Source organism: Lontra canadensis, unplaced genomic scaffold (assembly GCF_010015895.1).
Source record: "Lontra canadensis isolate GAN:19392208 unplaced genomic scaffold, GSC_riverotter_1.0 scaffold2, whole genome shotgun sequence".
Taxonomy (NCBI): Eukaryota; Metazoa; Chordata; class Mammalia; order Carnivora; family Mustelidae; genus Lontra; species Lontra canadensis.
In genome coordinates this window covers 44,830,245-44,853,006 of record NW_022630996.1, presented here as the reverse complement: position 1 = coordinate 44,853,006, position 22,762 = coordinate 44,830,245, and the positions used below count along the sequence as shown (strand labels likewise).

At 34.2% G+C, this 22,762-nt stretch overlaps 1 protein-coding gene across 6 annotated transcripts in view; it reads right to left on the bottom strand.

The window, feature by feature from the left end:
• FAM126A (family with sequence similarity 126 member A) overlaps positions 1 to 22,762 on the bottom strand; it is a 126,851-nt gene that overhangs the window by 43,637 nt on the left and 60,452 nt on the right. For all 6 annotated transcript variants that reach the window (XR_004384493.1, XM_032873434.1, XM_032873406.1 and 3 more), the window contains exons 4-10: positions 21,074 to 21,253; positions 20,176 to 20,256; positions 19,464 to 19,579; positions 18,994 to 19,089; positions 8,525 to 8,641; positions 5,258 to 5,345; positions 4,405 to 4,564 (exon numbers count right to left, since the gene is read on the bottom strand). Coding sequence is in view for 5 of the 6 variants with exons in the window: in XM_032873434.1 (XP_032729325.1) it covers positions 4,405 to 4,564; positions 5,258 to 5,345; positions 8,525 to 8,641; positions 18,994 to 19,089; positions 19,464 to 19,579; positions 20,176 to 20,256; positions 21,074 to 21,253 (838 nt within the window). In the remaining variant the exon portion in view is untranslated. The remainder of the gene's footprint in view (positions 1 to 4,404; positions 4,565 to 5,257; positions 5,346 to 8,524; positions 8,642 to 18,993; positions 19,090 to 19,463; positions 19,580 to 20,175; positions 20,257 to 21,073; positions 21,254 to 22,762) is intronic.

Below are 22,762 nucleotides of genomic sequence, written 5' to 3'. Positions count from 1 at the left end.
CTTTCTATTAAAATATAAATTTTGGACAATTCTTAAAGAAAAGAATAGTGGATATGCAACACATTCTAAAAGAGCTCAGAAAAAAAATTTAATGTAAGAAATAAAAACTGGTGGTGCCTGGGTGGCTCAGTGGGTTAAGCCTCTGCCTTCAGCTCAGGTAATGATCTCAGGGTCCTGGGATTGAGCCCTGAATCAGGTTCTCTGCTTAGCAGAGAGCCTGCTTCTGCCCTTCTCTCTGCCTGCTTGTGATCTCTGTCTAATAAATAAATAAAATCTTAAAAAAAAAAAAAAGAAATAAAAACTGTTCTAAATTAGTTTTATTTCTTTTTTTTTTTAAGATTTTATTTATATATTTGACAGAAATCACAAGTAGGCAGAGAGGCAGGCAGAGAGAGGGGAGGGGAAGCAGGCTCCCCGCTGAGCAGAGAGCCCGATGTAGGGCTCGATCCCAGAACCCTGGGATCATGACCTGAGCCAAAGGCAGAGGCTTTAACCCACTGAGCCACCCAGGCACCCCCCAAATTAGTTTAAAACCACTAAAGTATTAATTAGTTTTTGCCATAAGGATAACAAGTTTTTTCTGTTACAAATAAAAGAATATATGTGATTAATTGTTTCATTTATTGTGTTTGTTAGCACAATAATTGTTAATTGTTCCATTTATTGTGTTTGTAATTTTGGGTGATCAGATATGCAAACATACTAATATGTTCATATGGCTTAATTATATTCTTTAGTAATAAAAAGAGATGGAAAGAAAGTAAACAAAAAAAGAAAGTTCTGCTCGCGAGAGCCTCTTTTACTCCTTCCCTCTTCTCCCCAGATAGTCTAGAAAAAGGAGAAAAAAGAAGACAGGCAATAAATACACATAAATATGGAAGCAACCTAAATGTCTGTCAATGATTAGATGAAGAAAATGCACCATATATATAATGACATATTATGCTGCCATACAAAAGAAGGAAATCCTGTCATTTGCAATAAATGGACCTTGAGTGCATTATGCTAAGGGAAGTGAAAAGACAAATTCCATAGATCTCACTTATATGTAGAACACAAACAAACACACAAACCAAGCTCATAGATACAGGCAACAGATTAGTGGTTGCCAGAGGCAGGGGTAGGGGGCAAGGTGTGGGGAGCAAAATGGTAAAGATAGTAAAGATAGTGGACAGGTATAAACCTCCAGTTATAAAATAAGTACGTCCTGGGGATGTTAGGATATAAGGTGATATATAATAGTTAATAATACTATACTGTATATTTGAAAGTTGCCAACTGGGGCGCCTGGGTGGCTCAGTGGGTTAAGACTCTGCCTTCAGCTCAGGTCACGATCTCAGGGTCCTGGGATCAAGCCCTGCATTGAGCTCTCTGCTCAGCGGGGAGCCTGCTTCCCCCAACCTCTGCCTGCCTCTCTGCCTACTTATGATCTCTCTCTGTCAAATAAACAAATAAAACCTTAAAAAAAAAAGAAAAGAAAGTTGCTAACAGAGTAGATCTTAAAAGTTCTCATCACAAAAAAAAATGTGTAACTGTGCGGCAATGGATGTTAACTAGACTTGATAGACTCTAGAGTAGTAATCATTTTGCTATATATATAAATATATATATATATAATAATTATGTTGTACACCCTCAACTAATATAGTGTATGTCAATTATATCTCAATTTTTAAAAAAGACATAAATATAAGAAAAAAGAAAAAGGAGAGAGACCCAAGGAAAGAAAAAAAGACAAATAGGTTTTTTCTTTCCTGGCAACTGTCAATAACAAAAAAAGAGACAAGTGGATAAAAGGAATATTCCTTAAAGTTCATGTTTCTTTTCCCTTCTCCTTCCCCAGCTCTCAATACCAGTCTTAAAGTTGCATATTCCATGTTCCTACTGAGTGATACAGTTCAGCATCTGAGAAGAAATCCTTCCTCCTGGGAGGGTTGGTATAGTAAGGAAGTGGTAAGGATATAGGTGCAACAGGAAACAATGTAGAGGTTCATCAAATAAAGAAACTCCAAATGTGTTTTCACATACTCAAACTAAACCTACATCCTATGCTTCAGAAACATTATGGGATGAAAGGCTTTTGTGGGTCACCCTGGATCTGCAAACCCTTTAACATTATTTCTGCAAAAATTAATGTATTAATAAAATTTTGCTAAAATTTATATAATTAACATATAAATGGAATAAATATAATTTATATATAAACAAAGTTAAAAATCCATTTATAACTTGAGAATTGTCTATGTATTTAACAGCTATCACAAAGTTACCTATCTTCCCCACAAGAAGCCAGTGCTGGTTAGCTCAGAATATAATAAGGTGTTCAAAGTAGTAAACAGGATCAGAAAGATGGAAAACAGTAGCTTTTAATTCAACAGGACAGGATAACAGTGAAAAATACTGCTCTGGGAAGGAAAACCAAGACTACCATAAAAAAGGAGAATGCAACATACCTGTGGAGATAAGTAAGTATCTTAGAGTAGCATTTTGGTCATTGGATAAAAGGAAGATAAGCCATATTCTGCCTCTGTTCCATGAACCTGACTTGCTTTTTTTATAGTTCACTCTATTCTAAATCCTCATCTGTGATTTTTTTGTCACCGCAGAATTGCCCAAGTGTTAGAGTTTTAAGGTTGAATGAGTGTAAGGGGATAGGTGATAAGGAAGATAAGGAAGATTACTTTAATGAGGCTATAGCCTTGAGACATAGAACCAACCCCTCAAGTGGTAGCCAAAATGGAATTTGGAAGATACGTAAGAATCTAATAAATACAACATATTCAAGTAGTCTTTTCTCTTATTTTTGTACTTTATTCCTATAAACTACTTCTAGAAAATTGCTTCTATTTTACTGCAGGGTAAACATCTTATTCTGTTAAATGCATGCATGGACACATACACACACCTCTTTCTCTCACACACATACACGAATTTAATCGAACTTCAATATTTCACATTTTTAACTGCATAACCTATATATTTTTTTCTAATTCCCCCTATATTCACCTAAGGAGCAAGAAGGAAATGTGGGAAAGAAATTAAAATTCATTCTTGCATTTTCCGTAGTAGCTTGGGAGGAATTATGGCCACAGTGACCTATATGATCTGGTTCATTGCCTTTGTGCCTATTTTCACATCTTAATGCCAAAACAGAAGACTGATCTCTAGGATGCCACCATACTAATTAAAAGACTTTTGGCCTATAATCTAGTCCCATTCAGTAACATATTTTCACTAAAGAAACTGAAGTATGGTTAGACTCTGAACGTTTTAAATCATAGCATCATTTGCCTTGCTAATGGTAAACATTACCACCTCTTTTATTCCTTCCTAAAGAAATTTCAAGAATTGTCATACTACTTTAAAAAATAAGACTAAAAACAATTATCGGTTAAACTGGAATTTTCCATTATCATTCCCTTGTGACATATTATCTCTTAGAACTCCTAAGTAGGAACAATGTTCTCATCAACTCTATCACCATGAATAATATTCTTCTCACTTCTGCATCTTCTCTGCAGAGACCATAGAGACAATGGAAACCAAATACACCAAAAGGAGCTACATTTTCACCAGTTTACAGGAAGAAGAAAATAGAGTAATATACGTGTTTGCTTGGGGCAAAAAAGTGGCTTTTTGGCTTCTTTTTGCTTCTTTCCTACTATTGATTACCTTCGGAGGTAGATGACGGTAATCTTACACTGATTCTTGCCACTACAATAACTTGTAGGTAGGAGGGGAGTTATAAAAAGAATAAGGAATTAAATAAAAATAATAAATTATTAAGAAAAGGGAGAGAAGTGGGAAAGCATTGAGAAAGCCATGATACATAAAATTAATTTACCATAGAATTTTTCAGTAATAAAATGAAGCAGTCAAGGAGGAATATTAAAACAAAAGTCCTGAAAGAAAATTAACATCCAGGAAATAGAAAGGCCTAGCTAGAGTTGCCATCAATATGATGGCATTCTTAACCAGGAAGTACAAAAGAAAATGTTAAAGTCCCTATCAGTTGTTCTACTTCAACATGCAAGTTTCCTTGCCAAAGAGTTTGCTGAGAAGTAAGAAACACTAAAGAATATTTGCAGATAGTTTTGAATAGAAACCCATGTGTGAATAATTTTAACATTCATTTTCCTATTCTCCTATTCTATTGAAATAAAATTTAAAAACCAATACAATGTTTGAATAAATTTGCATTCATATATGTAACATAAGGGGCTATATTTGCCTTACTGCTTATCGCTTGTGGATAATAATTTAGGGCTTAAAGGTGATCCAACAGCTTTTTCTTCCATGCCATCACAATATTATTTACTAAATTAAAAGGTATAGCACTGTAAGTAAAGACAAAAATGTGATAGAATCAACAATCCTCTATTTGAAGACTTTTTTATTTCTTACCGTGTCTTTTCCACCTATGACCTCTAATTGACATGCTGGTTACTGCATTTCTTGATATTCTAGAGGAAGTTGGTGTGATTTCAACTTGAATACATCTTGCACCCTCCTTACTAGATTTCATGGCACCATGAGGCAATGAAGCTTTTATGGCATTAGCAACCTAAGAAAAAAAATATATGGTTTAAGACTGGTATTAACAGATATGTTACACGCTTATGTAAAACAAAATACCAAATTTAAACAGTTTTTAAGAAGAATATTTTCTCCAAGGTATTTCATAGGATGAAATATAAATCTTCTAGAATAAGGAGTAAGAGCTCAGAAGGTAACTACAGTTAAAAATAATATGTAGGGGCGCCTGGGTGGCTCAGTCAGTTAAGCGGCTTCCTTCGGCTCAGGTCATGATCCCAGAATCCTGGGATCAAGCCCTGCATCGGGTTCCTTGCTCAGCAGGGAGCCTGCTTCTCCCTCTGCCTGCTGCTCTGCCTGCTTGTGCTCTCTCTCTGTCTCTCTAATAAATAAATAAAATCTTTAAAAAAATATGTAAATGATGAAATTTAAAATTTCAAAATATTGAAATTATGTTTCCAAACGCCTAACGCTAATTAATAAATGTAGTTCTAGCGTGTTAAGGAAAACATTCTTATAAATTTAAAAGTATCCAAGAAGTTAATTTAATGAAATTCTCAAATTATATATACCTTTTCAAGGATAAAATTTTCCTAGTATAACAGAAGCATAAATCACTGAGTTTAATGACATTAATGCACTATGAATGGCTACTTCTCAATTTATAGTTCTAAATTGAGAAATTTTAAATTATAAAATTTACATAAAAAAGTGAGGCACCTACCAACAATGGTTCTGGATATAATTCTAGCTGAGCTCTGTATATAATATCATCCAGTGCTTTTTGAGCTAGGTCCCATTCTCCGTTATAACTGTAAAATTAAATAAAGTATAATTATTTTCAATTAATTCTATATATTTGAACAAAATACAATGAGAAACTCTTTACTGAGTAAAGTAGTAGATAACATTAGCACATTGCTTAGCATTCCACTCTCTTTAATAACATATTTTTATATATTTGAATTCCTTTCAATTGCATCTGAAAGCCTATTAATATTAATAGCAAGGAAAATTTTATAGGTATATATTTCTTCTCTAAAGAACATGTCTATTTATAGACCAGATATCAAAAAAGTGAGGCAATCTCAAAGGATTTTACACTTTCAAAGCAAGTCAGAGCATAATAAATTATATACCTTAGAATAATGTTCAGAACATTTAATGGTCAAATTACTCTGTAACTCCCACAGTTTTCATGAGAATATACAACTACTGTGGCTTACAGTATCTTAAGTAGTAACTTCTTTGCATTCTGACAGTCATTTAGAAGTACAGATGATATATACTGCAAATATCAGAGAGATATTGAGGGGGGAAGTGTGTATGTATATTAATTTTCAAAGATATGGCAAAACTCTAGAAATTAGGCAAATGATAAAAATGGACAGATAAATAATGGCTTGGTCATCTGCCAACAAAAAAAGAAAAGAAAAGAAATGAATTATATCAAGAGTGCAAGTGAGGCCTAAAAAATGGAAAGAGCATTGCTCCCACCCTAAAAATAAGGAAAAGTCAGATAATCTATAAAATCATAGCTTTCCATTAATTCAGCAAGGAACTAAAATCACAAGGTAGCCAAGTAGCCTGAAACCTAAGGGCAGACAGATGCCTCTAAGGAGAGATAGACTACAATGCAAGCAGGAAAGAAGACTTCAGCAAAACTTTTAAACAAACTGTTAAAAGCCCAGTGTGGGCCAGCATGAGTGTAAAGAAAGTCTAGGAGCAGATACATAGGGGAGCTCACACTTACTTACAAGCTCTTTTCCACAAACAACCTCTAGGCACTCATAAGAGAAACTGGGGGCAAGGCGAGGGACCAAAGAAAGTTGCTCTTGGTAGTTCAGGCCTAAAGGAGAATGGCCACCTGAGCAAGAAAGGCCTGAAGATCCAGCCAGACCGTTTTCTCATGTGAAACAAAAGTCTTAAAGCCTTTGGGGAAAGAGCAGCAAACCCTTTCACCCCAAGGGGCAGAGGTGAAGACTGACTACGGCTGTGAGGGAAAGAAAAAGAAAAAAAAAAAAAAAAAACAAACAGAACAAAACAAAACACCTCTACCTGTGGGAAAGGATCAGGAAACTGTCCTATGTTGAGACCACTAGAGGTCTCTTACCACTGGAGGAGAGACAGGATCCCTGAAAAGCTACCTCATTCCCCCAACCCCAGATGTTGGGACATATGTCCTGCTTATAACTGAGGCTGGACGAGGACAGCAGGGAACACCACTTCCCCCAAACACCCCACCCAGACCAGTACACATTCAGAAACAAGCAACCGCACTCTATTGCTGAAGGAGGGAAAAGAACATGGAAAAAGACCATTTCTTTGGTGCAGACACACAGGGAAAGCTAAAAGCTGAGGAGAAACCAAGAACATTGAGAAAAACCCTCCAACAATCCAGCTTACACCCTAACTGCCAGGTACCAGGAGAGGAATCTGAAATAGGTGGTGCCATGATGGTAACTATAGCAACAACAAAATCCACCCTCAGCTCACTCCTGCCTATAACTCCACTAGAAGCCTAGAAGAAAAGAGATGTGCCATTTCCAGGCATATATAATATTTACCTCAGTCACTACTGCTCTATCCATGAACAAAATGATAATCAAATATTACAAGACACACAAAATCAAGAAGAAAACAATCCATTGTCAAGAGACAAAGAATAGAACCAAATTCAGAAATGATTCAGATTTTATAGTTACCAGGGAAGTTAAAATAACTATGATTAATATATTAAAGGCGGAAAAGATGGAAAACATGTATGAACAGATGGTGATTTCAGCAGAGAGATGGGAACCATAGAAAGAGTCAAATGAAAAGACTAGAAATAAAACACACAGTAACAGAAATGAAGAACCCTGCTAGTGGACTCATTAATAGACTCAACATCATCAAGAAAAGAATTAATGAATGTGAAGATATATCAACAGAAATTACTAAATCTGAAACACAAAGCAATAAAGGCAGAAAATAAAATAGATTAGAGCATCCAAGAGCTGTGGGACAATACTAATGGCCTAACATGAGGGTCAATAAACTTTTTCTTAAAGGGCTAGACAATAAATATTTCAGGGCCATACAATTTATTTTGCAACTACTCATCTCTGTCATGGTAGCACGAAATCAGCCATAGGCATTATGTGAACAGGTATAAATGTATGTTGTTAAAACTTGTAAGAAACCTGGCAGCAGGCCATATTTAGTCTAAAGATCATTAATTCTACCTTCAATCAGGAAGCTTATAATCTACTAAGAAAAGTTAAGGTATCAAGTGAATATAAGGCAAAGTATAATAAGATATGTGTAGTAGAAAATAGGGTTTAAAGAAAAATACTAGTATCTAAGGCTTTAAGTAAGACTGAGCATTAATATTAGAAATTAATAGTAATAATAAGCTACTTGTGATCAAAGAGGCCCTAAGATGTTTTTCAAGAGTCTTAATTCTTTCTGGAAATGGAAAAAGGTCTTCATTGGGAAAAAAAACTATTTAGAAATTACAGCAAAAAAGAAAGAGTAATGAAGAAAGAAACTGTGAGTATATGTGGGTGTTGCTAATTTTCATTCTGTCCTTGAGATAAAGATAAAATGTTTTATAGATGGTTACAAATTCTCTAGAACATTGAGATATATTTTAAGTAATAAAATTATTATCAAGATCTAGATTCATATTCAGGGCACCCAGGTGGCTCAGTTAAGTGTCTGACTTTGGCTCAGTTCATGATTTCAGGGTCCTGGGATTGAGCACTGTGTCAGGCTCCCTGCTCAGCAGGGAGTCTGCTTGTCCCTCTCCCACTGCCCCTTGCCCTACCTGCAATCTCTGTCACTTTTTCAAATGAATAAATAAAATCTTAAAAAAAAGATTTTGATTCATATTCTTTCATAAAAAGATGCTGATTACCTAACCAGTAAGTTTATAATAACAATAAAACAACAGACTATGATTTTTCAAAGAGATCAAAGATTGACTTTGCATACTAAATAAACTTACAAGGCAAAATAAATCCCTGTTAACATCTGCACCATGAATCCTGAAGAAACTGGTATCCTGCTACTTATACCTTTGTATTTTCTTACATGTTGTCGGGGATAGCCACAAATACAGATTCTAGAAAAAACAAAATATGTTTGCAAAATTGGTAAAAATTCTGGTAATTTATTTTTTAACATTTATAAGCCAACAATGTACTAGGTATGCTCTCATAACAAACCTAACAGCTATGAAACATAGAATCTTTCCAAACAGAACATCCATCTGTAACATTTTCCTGAGCAAGAGAAATGGGGGGGGGGGTGAAATGTATAAAGCTAGAGGTATATTATTACATAGTAAGTGAACCAGATTCTCAGAATTGGTTCACTAATTTCAGTCTATTGAATAAATAATAATTTTTAGTTACCATAAAATCCATTACCTGAACTGTGGTATTATCATAATAGATCTATGGTCTGATCTTCTATTGCTGACAAAGTTCTTGACACAAAGTGCAGGCTCCAAGAAAATACTCTAAAATTAGACTCAAGTCTCTCATAATACATCATTAATAAATTTCAGATAGATTGAAGTTTTTAATGTTAAAAAGAAATAAAACATAAGAAAATCATTACATATCTTTGCATGACATCAAAGGTAGAGTCCTAAAGAAAGACCAATAAATCTTACTAATTTTTTAAAAAGAAACTACCATGAACACAATTGAAATTTAAAGTACTTATTATAGTGAAGGATATTTAAGGAGTACAAATGTTAAGGTGCATTTACTATATTAAATAGGAAGCCAACTAAAGTCCAACACAGAAGACCAATTATATAAATAATTCAGGGAATACTATGAAACAATTAAACATGATGTTTTGAAAGACTGTTTAAATGGCACCGGGAGAAAAACTGTACAAAGTAGGGCATGAAACCCGCTCCCATTTTGTAATAAACAAATAGGTGAATGTTGTTTGTCACTACAAAAACATCATATACAAAGTCATAGAGTGAGATTATAGACTTATTTTCTTCTTTATATATATTTTCTAAATTTTCTATGACCAACATGCACTGCTTTTAAATAATAAGTTTTTAATTTTAATAAAACTGGGAAAGAGCTGTTTTCTCATAATGTCTTGTGATTGATATAATAAACCTCACTTAACATATTATTAGTCAATAGACTGAATCTAAGCCTTCATTTAAACATTCTCAAGTATACCACAGATCATTTCAAAAACAGGCCCTCAAGAATATCCTTAATTCAAAGTAACTTTGAAGTAAAAATAAAAATTTATTTGATATTGAGAAGATCTTAGAACTCTTTTGAATCAAGAGTTAAAAGGAGGGGCGCCTGGATGGACCAGTTGGTTAAGCCTCTGCCTTCAGTGCAGGTCATGATCTCAGGGTCCTGGGATCAAGCCCCACATGGGGCTCTCTGCTCAGCAGGGAGCCTGCTTCCCCCTCCCTCTCTGCCTGCCTTTCTGCCTACTTGTGACCTCTCTCTCTCTCTGTCAAATAAATAAATAAAATCTTAAAAAAGAGAGAGAGAGAGAGAGCAAAAAGGAGCAGGGATATTTATGGAGTAAATATCTGTGTTTTCCCCCAAGTTCATATACTGAAGCCCTAATACTTCAGTGTGATGGTATTTGGTGGTGGCACCCTACGTTTAAATGAGGTCACAAGGATGGGAGTCTCCATGGTGGGTTTAGTGCCCTTAGTCAAAGAGGAAAAGAGACCAGATCTCACTCTCTGCCATGTGAATGACACAGTGAGGAGGGCAGTTTCCTGTAAGCCAGGAAGAGGGCCTTCACCAGGAATCAGATCTGCTGGTCACCTGATCTTAGATTGTTCAGCAAGAAGTGTGAGAAATAAACATCTATTGTTTAAGCTACCTAGCCTACAGTACTGTGTTATAGCAGCCTGAATGCCTAAAATAAAAACTGGAAAAAAAATTAACTGTATATAAAATAAAACCAACTTGAATTTTGTTTGTTCCCAAACTAGCCTAGAAACTCCTCTATTATCTAAAAAAGGCAACTCAGAAAAATTTCATTTTCTTACACCCTGTATACCTTTATGATAGGGATGATGGTAAATAACAGAGAACCGATATATAAAAGATAGGATTTTTTCAATTAATTCCTTTATTCATTCGGTAAATATTTTTAGAGATTTATAATGTGTCAGACACTAGGAATACAGATGAAAGCTGTAGTTCCCTCAGGGATGCACAATCTAATCATGGAGACGGCAGAGTAAACAAATACCTACAATGAATAAGTTACGGAGGTAGCAAAAGGAGACAGTGGTAAACTCTAGTGGAAGAAGTAGAAGGTTAGGGAAGGCTTCCTGGTGAAAATACAGGAGTGGGCAAAAACAGTGAAGTTTTTTAATAAAACAGCATGACACCAAAGAGACTGGGACAATAATGGTAGGATAGAATGCTCAGACACTAGAAAATAACAGAGAAGCTAAGTAGGGGTCAAATAATTGTTTATTTATAACAAATAAAATAACTAATAATATGTTAATACAAATAATATATTATTTTATAATAAACCTTATAATCCGCAAGGTTTCATCGTGCAGGCAATGGAAAGCAACTGAAAGTTTTTGTTTTGTTGTTTTAACAAGGGAATGACATGATCAGATTGGTCTTTTAATAATATCACTCAGGCTACATTAGAACAGGGCCCTGCAACTGGAGAGCAGACTGTCAAAATATTCCATGACTGAGATGAAGGTGACCTGAACTAAAGAAGTAATTATGGGGAGAAGGAGAAACTCCCACCTAGGAAGTATAATCTTGGGTGATACTGAAGAAACAAGAGGAGTGTAAAATTATTACCACATTTAGTTTGGATAGGTGGCTGGATGATAGTGGTATTAAATGAACTTGGACAAATAAGACATACTGTTTTGGAAGATGCTAAGTTTCTGATATGTTGTTTGTAGGTACATGGTATAGATGTTACTTTTCCCTGTCACCAGTGTCTTCTATTTTTTTTTTTAAGATTTTATTTATTTGACAGAGATCTCAAGTAGGCAACAGGCAGGCAGAGGGAGAGAGGAGGAAGCAGGCTCCCTGCTGAGCAGAGAGCCCGATGTGGGGCTCGATCCCAGGACCCTGGGATCATGACCTGAGCCGAAGGCAGAGGCTTTAACCCACTGAGCCACCCAGGCGCCCCAGTGTCTTCTATTAATAGCACCTCTATCCCTCTTACCTTTAGGAACTGGTCTTCCTCTATGTCATCAAGTATAATCATGTGATTGTGGTAAAAACTACCTGTGATAAGAGGTCAATACCCTAACATCTATTTTTTCCCTTCTTCCGTTTAATAACATATGTAAGGTACCCTCTCCTCCACTCTCCCCAACCAATTTTAACGAGAACAATGGCCACCTATTAGAGATCACATTTTCTGGCCTTCCTTGCATCTAAGGGTGACAATATAACTAGTTCTGGACAACAGTCTGCTAGCTGAAATGGTGCAACTTCCAGGTTGCTCCCTTAAAAAACAGTTTCATGCCTCCCACTCTCTATTTCCTCCTGTTTGCAGGATATGGAAGGTAGATTAAAAAATAGTGATCCATCACCATACAGACAAGAGGAACATCCTAGAGAATGACAGAATCTCAATCAAGAAGGAGCCTGAATACCTTAGAAACAGAGCCAATCTACCCCCAGACCATCTACCAGCTTGGACTTTTATGTGAAAGAGAAAGAAATATCATTTAAGTTATCATTATTTATCTTTAACAGCCAAACCAATATTTAAGTACTCTTCCAATAACACTAACAAACATGACCACAGATGGTTTGTAGAGGCCTCCAGCTGGCAACAACAAAGTGTTTTTGCTGCCTGGTTTTTCACAGTAAAACAGGGAAAGGGTTCTTCTGAGTTCATCGGAAGTAGACAATGTCATGGTATTCTCAACGGCAGAAGAAACAGGGAACTTTGTGGCATCTCTTGGCTATGAAGGCACCTCCTAATACCATCCTAATACCATCACATTAGGCATTAAGATTTCAACATATGAATTTTAGGGGGACACAAACAAACCATAGCAGTTAGTTTTTCGTAACTACTAAAACTTTACACATTTGTGGCAATTGACTGCAGGAATTTTGCATTTATCAATATAAGACTTTTTTAAAAAGTAAAAAACAGGGGAACCTGGTGGCTCAGTGGGTTAAGCATCTGCCTTCGGCTCAGGTCATGATATCAGGGTCCTGGGATTGAGCCCCACATTGGGCTCTCTGCTCAGCAAGGAGGCTGCTTTCCCCTACCCCTCTGCCTACTTGTGCTCTGTCAAAAAAATAAATAAAATCTTTTTTTAAAAAAAGCAAAAATAGAACTATTTCCTTTAATCTTTTTTTTATTTCCTTTAATCTTAATTGTACTTAATGGATCATAAATCTGAAGTTGAAGAGATCATCTATTTTTCATTCATTCAACAAATAGTTACTAGGTTTCTACCATATGCCAGGCACTTCTCCACACTCTGAATAAAACGTCAAAATTCCTGACCTCATGAAGTTCCAGCAGTTGATAGACTAGATACCAAATGAACCAACCAGGTAATTATAGTGTTATAAATGTTAAAAGAAAATAAACTGGGGTGAGAAGGTGCTACTTTAGAAAGATGATGGTCATGGAAGGCCTCTTCAAGGAAATGACATTTGAGCTGAGACCCAAAATAATCTAGTCCTAACCAGCTGCATCATTAACTGATGAAAGTACCTCTTGACCCTCTTTTCTCCATTCCCTTTAATAATCAAGAATTCTCTGATTTACTCTTCAGTTCTCTGATCTCTCTATTTAAGGATATTCTTTTCTCAGAGATCCTTCATTGAATTTAAATAAAATGTAGAACAAAGTAAGAGTATCAATTCCCCATGAATGCCCAATTCCTCTGTTCATCAGAAGAATATCCTGAAGTTCTCTATTTTGCTTTACAAATTCAAAACACAGGGACCCAAATCTACCAAAGAGCAGCTGAGTGGTATAACTCCTATTTCTGTATTAAATTTACCCTCTGGTCACATATAGATGTTTCCCAAATTTATAAACCACATTAAAATAAAAATCCTTTGTTGTGCTCTCTCTTTCTCTCTCTCTGACAAATAAAATAAAATAAAATAAATAAAATCTTTAAAATAAATAAAATAAAAAGGGACACATGGGTGGCTCAGTCGGTTAAGCGGCTGCCTTCAGCTCAGGTTATGATCCCAGGGTCCTGGGATTGAGCTCCACATCGGGCTCCTTGCTCAGCAGGGAGCCTGCTTCTCTCTCTGCCTCTGCCAGCCACCCTGCCTGCTTGTGCTCTCTGATAAATAAATAAATAAAATATTTTTAAAAATAATAAAATTAATTAAATAAATAAAATAAAAATCCTTTGGAAGGCATATTTTGTAAATACATTTCTTGGAGAAGTTCTAAGTATCCATTTTTAAGTGAGAAAAACTCTTGCCATGATTCTCATTCTCTGTTAAAAGACACTATTCTCATTCCCAGCCTAAAAGTAAACTTTTGAGATTGTTGTCCAAATACTTTGAATTACAAGCCACAAAATAATCAGAAGGCACAATTCCAGTGAGGCTAACTGGAGAGAATATTGATTCATGAATATACCAGAACCTAAACCAGGAAAAAAAAAAAAAAATAGATTAACTATTACCAGATCATCAGACTGGGAAGTAAAAACTAACTGAAAAAAAGGGGAAAAAATGTTGAGAAGTATTTAAAATTTGGTCCAGTTCTACTTCCTATCCACCTGGGTAACAGACATAGATATGAAATAATCAGACATAGATATGAAATCCTCTTCCTTTTCTGCTCTGCTTCTTAAGTAGTAAGGAGAGGAGAGTTAAGGAGAAGTTCAGGTGAACAGAAAATGGGGAAGTAAGGAGAAAAAAGAAAAATAGAATAATTGCCTATACAGTAATGGGCACTTTTTGTTCTCATGCTTCTGCTTTTTGAAATTAGGAGCTTAATAAATTCTGAATTTTCTGGCACTTTCCTCAAGAGAATACCACACACAAAAATTGTGCTCAAGTTGGAAGATAAAAGATTATTTTAATTGGGTTGTAAAGGATGGAGAAGATTTAGATAAGATTTAGATTTTGTAAAAAAAAAAAAAAAAGTTTACAAATTAAAATAAGAAGAAATGAAAAGTCAACTATAGGTTTTTTCAACAAGGAATGATCTAGTATAAGATATGCTCTAGAGGGCTCCTGGGTGGCTCAGTCAGTTAAGTGTCCGCCTCCCACTTGGGTCACGATCTCAGAGTCCTGAGATGGAGCCCTGTGTCAGGCTCCCTGCTGAGTGGGATGCCTGCTTCTTTCTCTCCCATTCCCCCTGCTTGTGTACCCTGTGTCATTGTTTCTCCCTCTGTTAAATAAATAAATAAAATCTTAAAAAAAAAAAAAAGATAATGCTACAGAACTCTTGGTAGTAGTAGCAAACAGGCAAGAAAAAAAAATACTATGCACCCATTGTGAATATGTGTGTTCATTATTAGTGTACAATATATAATAGCTGTCATTTATTGGATGATGACAAGGTAGCATACGCTGTGTTAAGTATACACACATAAATATATTATATGTAATATAAATATATAGTTTAATCAGTCAGAAGAATTAATCCCCAAATTGCACAAAGGATATCCTTAATAGACAAGATTAGAAGAAATCTGTTTAGGTGGTCAGGAAGGTGGATTTAGTAGTGAGGAGAGGGATGGGTTTCACTATAGATACACAGGAACAAATACACTGATCAATAATCCATAGTAGTACATATCTAAGTCCGTCAATTAGAAGACTCACCAGGTAAACAAAATCAAGAGACTCCCTTAGACAATGGGAAAGAATTTACCTTACTAGCTTAGTACAGTTTGATCTTTAAAATTTATACTTCACACCAAAAGGCAAGATAAGCCACCCATTAAACAGCCTTGTATTAAAAGAGAAATCAACAGTAAAAAAAGAAAATTATTTCCCACAGTTTAGAGGACTTCAGTATACACTAGCAAAGTTTATTTGAAGTACTGGTGGTTATATTCCTTTCAGGAAGGCTGTAGATAATGTTTAGTACTAGCAAAAATAAAAACTTATTGACTAAAACTCATTCGGTCTAGTCCTTGCTTCTCTTCAGGTCTCTTCTTTGAGTGGTCCATACACGCCGTACAGGAGGAAAACAGCTATCAAGCTGGCCATAAGTCTGATTCAGAGAAGCAAAGCTTAGTACAACCAGATTTTTGTTGAGTAGAATGGATTTATATGTATGGGTGGAGGGCAAGAAGTGTCCAACACTGTTTTGATTACTTCCACAATTCATTACAATATTTAACAAAGTTAAGAAAAGAATGGGATACATTTGTCACTGAATCTAGCTCAAATATTCCATGAAATTTTTCTGGTTGTATTTATGTATCCTTTCTCCTAGATGACCCAGTCAATCATTTTGGTATAGTCATCATCAACAACTAAATCCAGCAGCAAACTAAAACAACTGCCACGTGGCCAAAATGCTGGATTAGCCATAAAACAGTGTGGTGACTTGATTCTGCAGAAAAACCTGCACTAGGACTAAAATCATCAGGAAGTTCTTGTTCTTTAACTAACATAACCAAATATAACTTACTTGTCATCACAATTCTGTAATCAATTTTCTTTCTATAGATACGGACTAGCTTTGCTTGATTAAATACAAGTGTTTTCTAATTCTTTTCTATTAGTCTTAAAAATGTACAAAATATTTTAATTAGAATACTTGATAAATGACTAAGGAAATCAGGAATTAAGAGAAATGAATAACTGGATTTTAAGCCACTGAGAATTTAAAAAAAGCAAACTAAAAAAGATACGAATGACAAATTTGTTAGAGTTCCTCTTCTATCATCTTCTGTGGCTTAAGAGTTAGAATTACTTAAATAGCTTAAGTCTTTTGAATTATTTAGATCTTTTTCCTCCCTCATTTTCTTACAGATGCTGAACATTAAAATTTCTTTTTTTCAATTTTTCCTTGGCATAGAATTAATCTAATATGTCTCTACCAAAAAATTCCTTGGCCAAAATCTTATAGCTACTTTTTAATCTGTATTTCTTTTGGTTTTAAAACCTCATATTACTTGTGTTTTTGAAGGATTACCCAGTTCCCTGGTTAATTAAAATTGGTATATTAGCAATTTTCTACCAAGAATGTGAAAGTAATTATATTAGAGGGCAGTCCATGGGGGCCACACAGGACAGAAACCAGTGACACATGTTCTCTCCTAACTTTTCCATCAGTAGTTTCAAGAAAACATCAATAGTTATTCTTGGTTAGGAGGTTGTATTAGAACATCTATCTATATTAGAACATTAGAACTTCAAACATATTAGAACATTATTCCTGGGTCCTATCATGTAAGACACTGCTTTAGAGTAGAACGTGGGCTTTGTAGGGTGTTTTAAGTTCTACAGGTAAAAGTTACTGCATCAAGTCACTCCTTAAATAAATGTTTATGAAGGGTTGGTCCTCACACTCATTTTAGTCTATAACAAAGTTTTCACTGGACCACAGTGAAATAAGAAACAAGAAAAGCTAAACATCCCATTTTTAACTTATAAATTGTTATCCCTCACTTCTACTTCCACATACATACCTCTTTTGGTGTTAAAATAGTCTTCTATTTGTTAAATAATGTTCACAGTAGATACATTTTATAATACGATAATTTGACAAAAAGTTGGCAATGTTATATAGATACCCTCCCACTCTAATTTTTTTGAAATTTTACAGATCTATGAAATTCAAAATTCTGGACATCTCTGCTTTTAAATATTAAAATAAGAAACACGTTAGAAAGATTCAGTAAATGGGAGGGAGGGCACATTGGTGCCATCTTCCAAGGTCTAGGAAATATAACTAAACTCTAATTCAGGAATCACCTGAAAGATGCTCCACTTCCTTATTTCTCTAAGAAACCCCCCTGGCTTGTTACTTCCTTTCTTCCTCTGGTCCTGCATGGTTTTCTATCCTATTAGTATCAATTTCTGCTTTTCTGGGTTTTGTTTTGTTTTGTTTTGTTTAATTTCAGTGTACCAGAATTCATTGTTTATACACCACACCCAGTGCTCCATGCAATACGTACATGCCCTCTGTAATACCCATCACCAGGCCCACCCAACTTCCCACCCACCCCCCGCCCCTTCAAAACCCTCAGATTGTTTTTCAGAGTCCAGAGTCTCTCATGGTTCATCTCCCCCTCCAATTTCCTTCAACTCCCTTCTCTCCATCTCCCCATGTCCTCCATGTTATTTCTTATGCTCCACAAAAAAGTGAAACCATATGATAATTGACTTTCTCTGCTTGACCTATTTCACTCAATATAATCTCTTTTAGTCCTGTCATGGTGATACAAAAGTTGGGTATTCATCCTTTCTGATGGAGGCATAATACTCCATAGTGTATATGGACCACATCTTCCTTATCCATTCGTCCGTTGAAGGGCATCTTGGTTCTTTCCACAGTTTGGCGACCATGGCCATTGCTGCTATGAACATTGGGGTACAGATGGCCCTTTTTTTCACTACATCTGTATCTTTGGGGTAAATACCCAGTAGTGCAATTGCAGTTGATTTAAGTATTGCTCTAGATACCCTCCCTCTTATTAACTTTCCAAAGTTTCATCTTCTAAATGAGTTCCCCAAATCTAAATTATTCTAGAATCTCTTAATTCCATTTCCCCTTATTTACTTGTATTACTAAAGGCATTTTCTCTGTCTTCTGTTTTGTTTTCTTTTTTCCAAAGGTAATATATTCATCATAGAAAATTTAAAGAATGACAAAAAATCACACAGGAAAAAATTAAAATAAACCATAATTCCACCAATTAGACATAAGTATTATTAATATTCTAGTCATAGTCAATTCTGGAATCATACCATATATACTATCACTAAGTAGTATATATTTAATTTAAATATAAATTTAATTTAATTTAATTTAAATCATAATTTTTAAATGTTTACATAGCATACCTAAGGACTATTGTAATTTATTTAATCAGCCTCTTGGTTCATTTTTTTTCTTAACAAGGAGAATTTAAAAACAGTATCTCTCACTTGTTTCTTGGTACCAAATTAGAGCACAATAAAAATAAATAAAAACAAAGTAACAAACAAAACAGAAACAAACCACATGCCAAAAATCAAAAGGTTTTAACAGCTCCATCTTTTTAATTATGCAGTATGATTCTTTTCTGATTAAATATTCCACTGAAATGTAATTCAGCTTTACCCTCTTCATTATGTTTTTTGGAACTGTCACTTATCGGGAGCTTTCTAAATGCTGGGTAGGCTGAGTTTCTTATTAACTTCTTGAATGTTTTAAATGATTAAACAAAATAAAAATAATTTAGGTATGTAACAAACTCACAATCTTAGATTCATACATTTCAATATTAAAAACATTTGAATTTTTATTTACCTTGAACAAATTTGACACAATGATTGAAGAGAAACACTGGGCATGTAGGTTAAGGCAGCATTGTAACACAACAAAAGGAATGTTAACACTTCAAACCTAAAAACAAACCAAAAGAATATTTACAAATCTTTAGAATTCTAAGAAGTCAACCATAATTAGGCAGGCATTATGGAAAGATATTATGTTAGAGAACAGACCCATACAATATAACCATATCAATAACAATTCAAAACTGAAAAGAAAAGACTTCTCAAGTCACAGTCATGTGCAAATTATCTTAAAACTTCAATGCTCCAGATGACATCTGAACCAAAGTATAAAGTAACAAATCACACGAATGTGTTTTTCTCTTGTATAAAATGACCAAGTATTTTTTAAAAGTGTACATATAGCTCATAAACATTATTTATAAGTATGCTGAAATAATTTTTTAAAAAATCAGTGTGGTAAGTTATGTCTCCACAGTATACCTATTCTGTGCTGTCAGCATCTCCCTTTGGGGGTGAGGTCCACTGTACACAACTTTTGACAAACCATGCTGGGATAATGCACTCTCAGTCAGAGCCATGGACCCAATGGTGGAAGGCTAGAGACATTTGAATAAAGAAGAAAAAGCCATTCTATTGAAAATGTGATAATAAAATTTTATAAACCACTAAGAACGATTACTATGAACATCATATATCTTAAAAATATTGCAACTGCTCAAAGTTTTAACAATTAATTAAAAACCAAACCACAAATAAAAATAAAATTAGTTTAACTTAAAAAATTCTACACCAATACTGGCCATGTATGGAACTGTTGAATCACTATATTGTACAGACATAATGCTGTATGTAAAGTATACTGGAATTAAAATAAGAACTTAAAAAAGTTCTACCCCAGAAATACATAATTGCCACATACAAAAATATTAGACTAGTTTTATCCATCAGAAAGAGAGGAAAAATATTTCAAAATGAGTATTTTCAGTAGATCTCTTAAACAATCAGATTTTAAAGTTTTATAATTCTGATTTCTCATTTCACTTTAGGAATAGTAAATACCTTGTCTGGTGTTTTATACTTTTTAAGGTAGTAATAAATTAATCAATTTGGGGGGCCCTCAATAACCAGACCCTAATTTATAGCTATTTCAAATCTTAGAACCAAAAAATTTACTTTGATAAAAGTCACTTACTTCATGATATACAGATGGTTTGGATAAAGATGGAATCGTAAAACTCAGTACTTTGCTATGTCCCTGTTTGTCAACTATTTCCTATAAAAGTGGAAAAAAAATCTTAAAATATTTATTTCTTATACAAAAGTTTAAAAACTAATTATAAGCTGTTAGTCTTAAAAAAAGACCTGAAATGAAAGGAATTTTAAGGCCAACTAAAATCATAAACTATGATAATCAGTTATCAAATATTTTTAAACACCAGGAGTTAACCTTCTTCTTTAAGATGTAAATAACATAGGATAGCTGAAATAGAGATGTGTAATGTCTTAATAATCACTGGTTATCCTTATGCAAAAAGTTCTATTTTCTAAATCAATTAATATAGTTATGAAATATGTCAAGAAAAGGCCCTTAAATTTCTTTTCCTTCTTAAAAAGTAGAAACCCTAAATATCTAGAATGAAAACTATCTGTTAAATCAATGGTATGTAAATCCAGAAACAGTCCAGATTTTATGAAATTATTAGAGGTACATATTAGACTAGATCTCCTCAGCTTTCTGTGAAGGCCACTAAAAGACAATTTATAAACAATAAATTTTAAATTTAGAAAATTTAAAATTCAACATTGATATTTTTAGATCTATAAAAGAACTGAAATGGTCTGATTTTTAGTCTTCGATCAATCCAAAAAGGTATATTCACATAATTATATGTATGCCTGTATGGCCTTCAACCTCCATAAGGATATTTTTAGGAGAATGAGCTATGCATCATTTGATGTATGAAAAACAAATATTAGCTTGACTACAATGAAAAGTAGTTAATATTATGTATTCACGTTTGCTGAAAAGGTTATATATTTGGTTTTGACAAACATTTGTTAAATACAAACAAATTACATTAAATACAAACCAAATTGTAAACCCCTAGAAGAAGAGCTTCAATACATCCACTGCTATGCACATTTCTGCTGGCTGAGACAGCAAGGTAGCACCAAATCAATTCTGGAAGAAACTGCAGCGTAAATCGAAGCAACTGCTCTTCTCCACTGCGATAGAATTCGAAGAGCTGGTGACAGACAGGTTCTAGCAACTGGAAAAAAGATGAAGTGTTAATTCAAGGATTAGACTGTATTTGAATGACACTGACACACGAAATAAAAATGGCTTTCCCTGATTGGTAATTACTGAAATATATAAATGTTTTCATTTTTTTTAAAGCAAAACTATTCACTGCTAAGTTATTTAGCAAACCTTTGAAAGTTTACTTCTAGTGGAAGGCCAAACAGTTCAAAATAAATGTATTTGGAAGCACCTGTAAACTTTAAAATAATCTATAACTCTAAAGTGGTATTGTTATCATACCAGCTTTTTAACTTATTAAAATAGTTAGGTTGTAAGAAGTTTCTTCCCTAATCTCCTATTTTCCTGATAAAACATGCCAATATATACATGATTACATACAGGGTTGGAGAAATTGAAATGGGAATCATCACATTACCCTCCTGAGCTTATAATTAGGCAGCACCCCACAGCAATGTGTGTGGAATAGCTGAGTAATTACAGCACCCCTAGATCTAGATCTCTATTGTAACCATGATTCATTGTCCCTGGATAATCTAAACATTGCTATCATTTTATCTGAAACACAATCTGGAGTTATCTATAACCTTTTCCTCTCCCACCACATGCCAGCATTACCCAGTTAATAGAGGTAACTGTATCTATATCATAGACACTTTTTTAAAAACAGAAAGTTAACTAAGATACTCTTATATGTAAGGATTATCTTAAAGCATATACAATGATCACACACAAGTCATAAATATATGAAGAGATTCACAGGGTACTGATTTTTCAGAAATTTTTCAGGCTGTTATATTTTCAATGAACTAGAGTTCATTCACTTCACTAACTTAGGCAATAGATTTAAGTTAATTTACTAAACAAAATCTCTACTTCCAATAATTGTAATGAACAGAAACTAACATATGGTGGATGTTCTGATTTCAAATATGCTAAATATGTAAAATATACTGGGTATAATTAAAGTCAGTATTATATATACAAGGTATAGTGGAAATTACATTGCAATAAACATTGTCTAATTAATTTTTCCTATAGAAAAATTATCTACTGACAGTTAAGGAATATTTTTTTCATTCCCAAAATGGTTGTCAGAGGGCATGGCAAGGGTAACAGGAAACTGGACAGCTAGAGGCAAAGTAACCCCATTCACAGATAACAAGAGATGTTTTTAAAGTAGGAATTTGAAATAACTAGGTTGGGGGTAGTAGGAAAAAAGAAAATCTGGCAAGGAAATGTTTGGCTTTCAGAGTAGAGTCTTTAAAATTTCTTTGTGGACCAATGTCAGCAATCTTGTATTGTTGTGTAACAGCCCTCATCCTTAAATACCTGGGAAATCTTTGGTTAAAGTAATTTATATAACCAAACAAAATTTGCAAAATTATGAAATCTTATGTTGAAAATTGATTCAATAGTCTGCATGAAACATAATCAACTTTAATCAAAACACCCTCAAAAAATCTTACAACCAATTTAAAATTCAAAATTAAAAGAGTTTTTGCTTTATGAAAGCAGG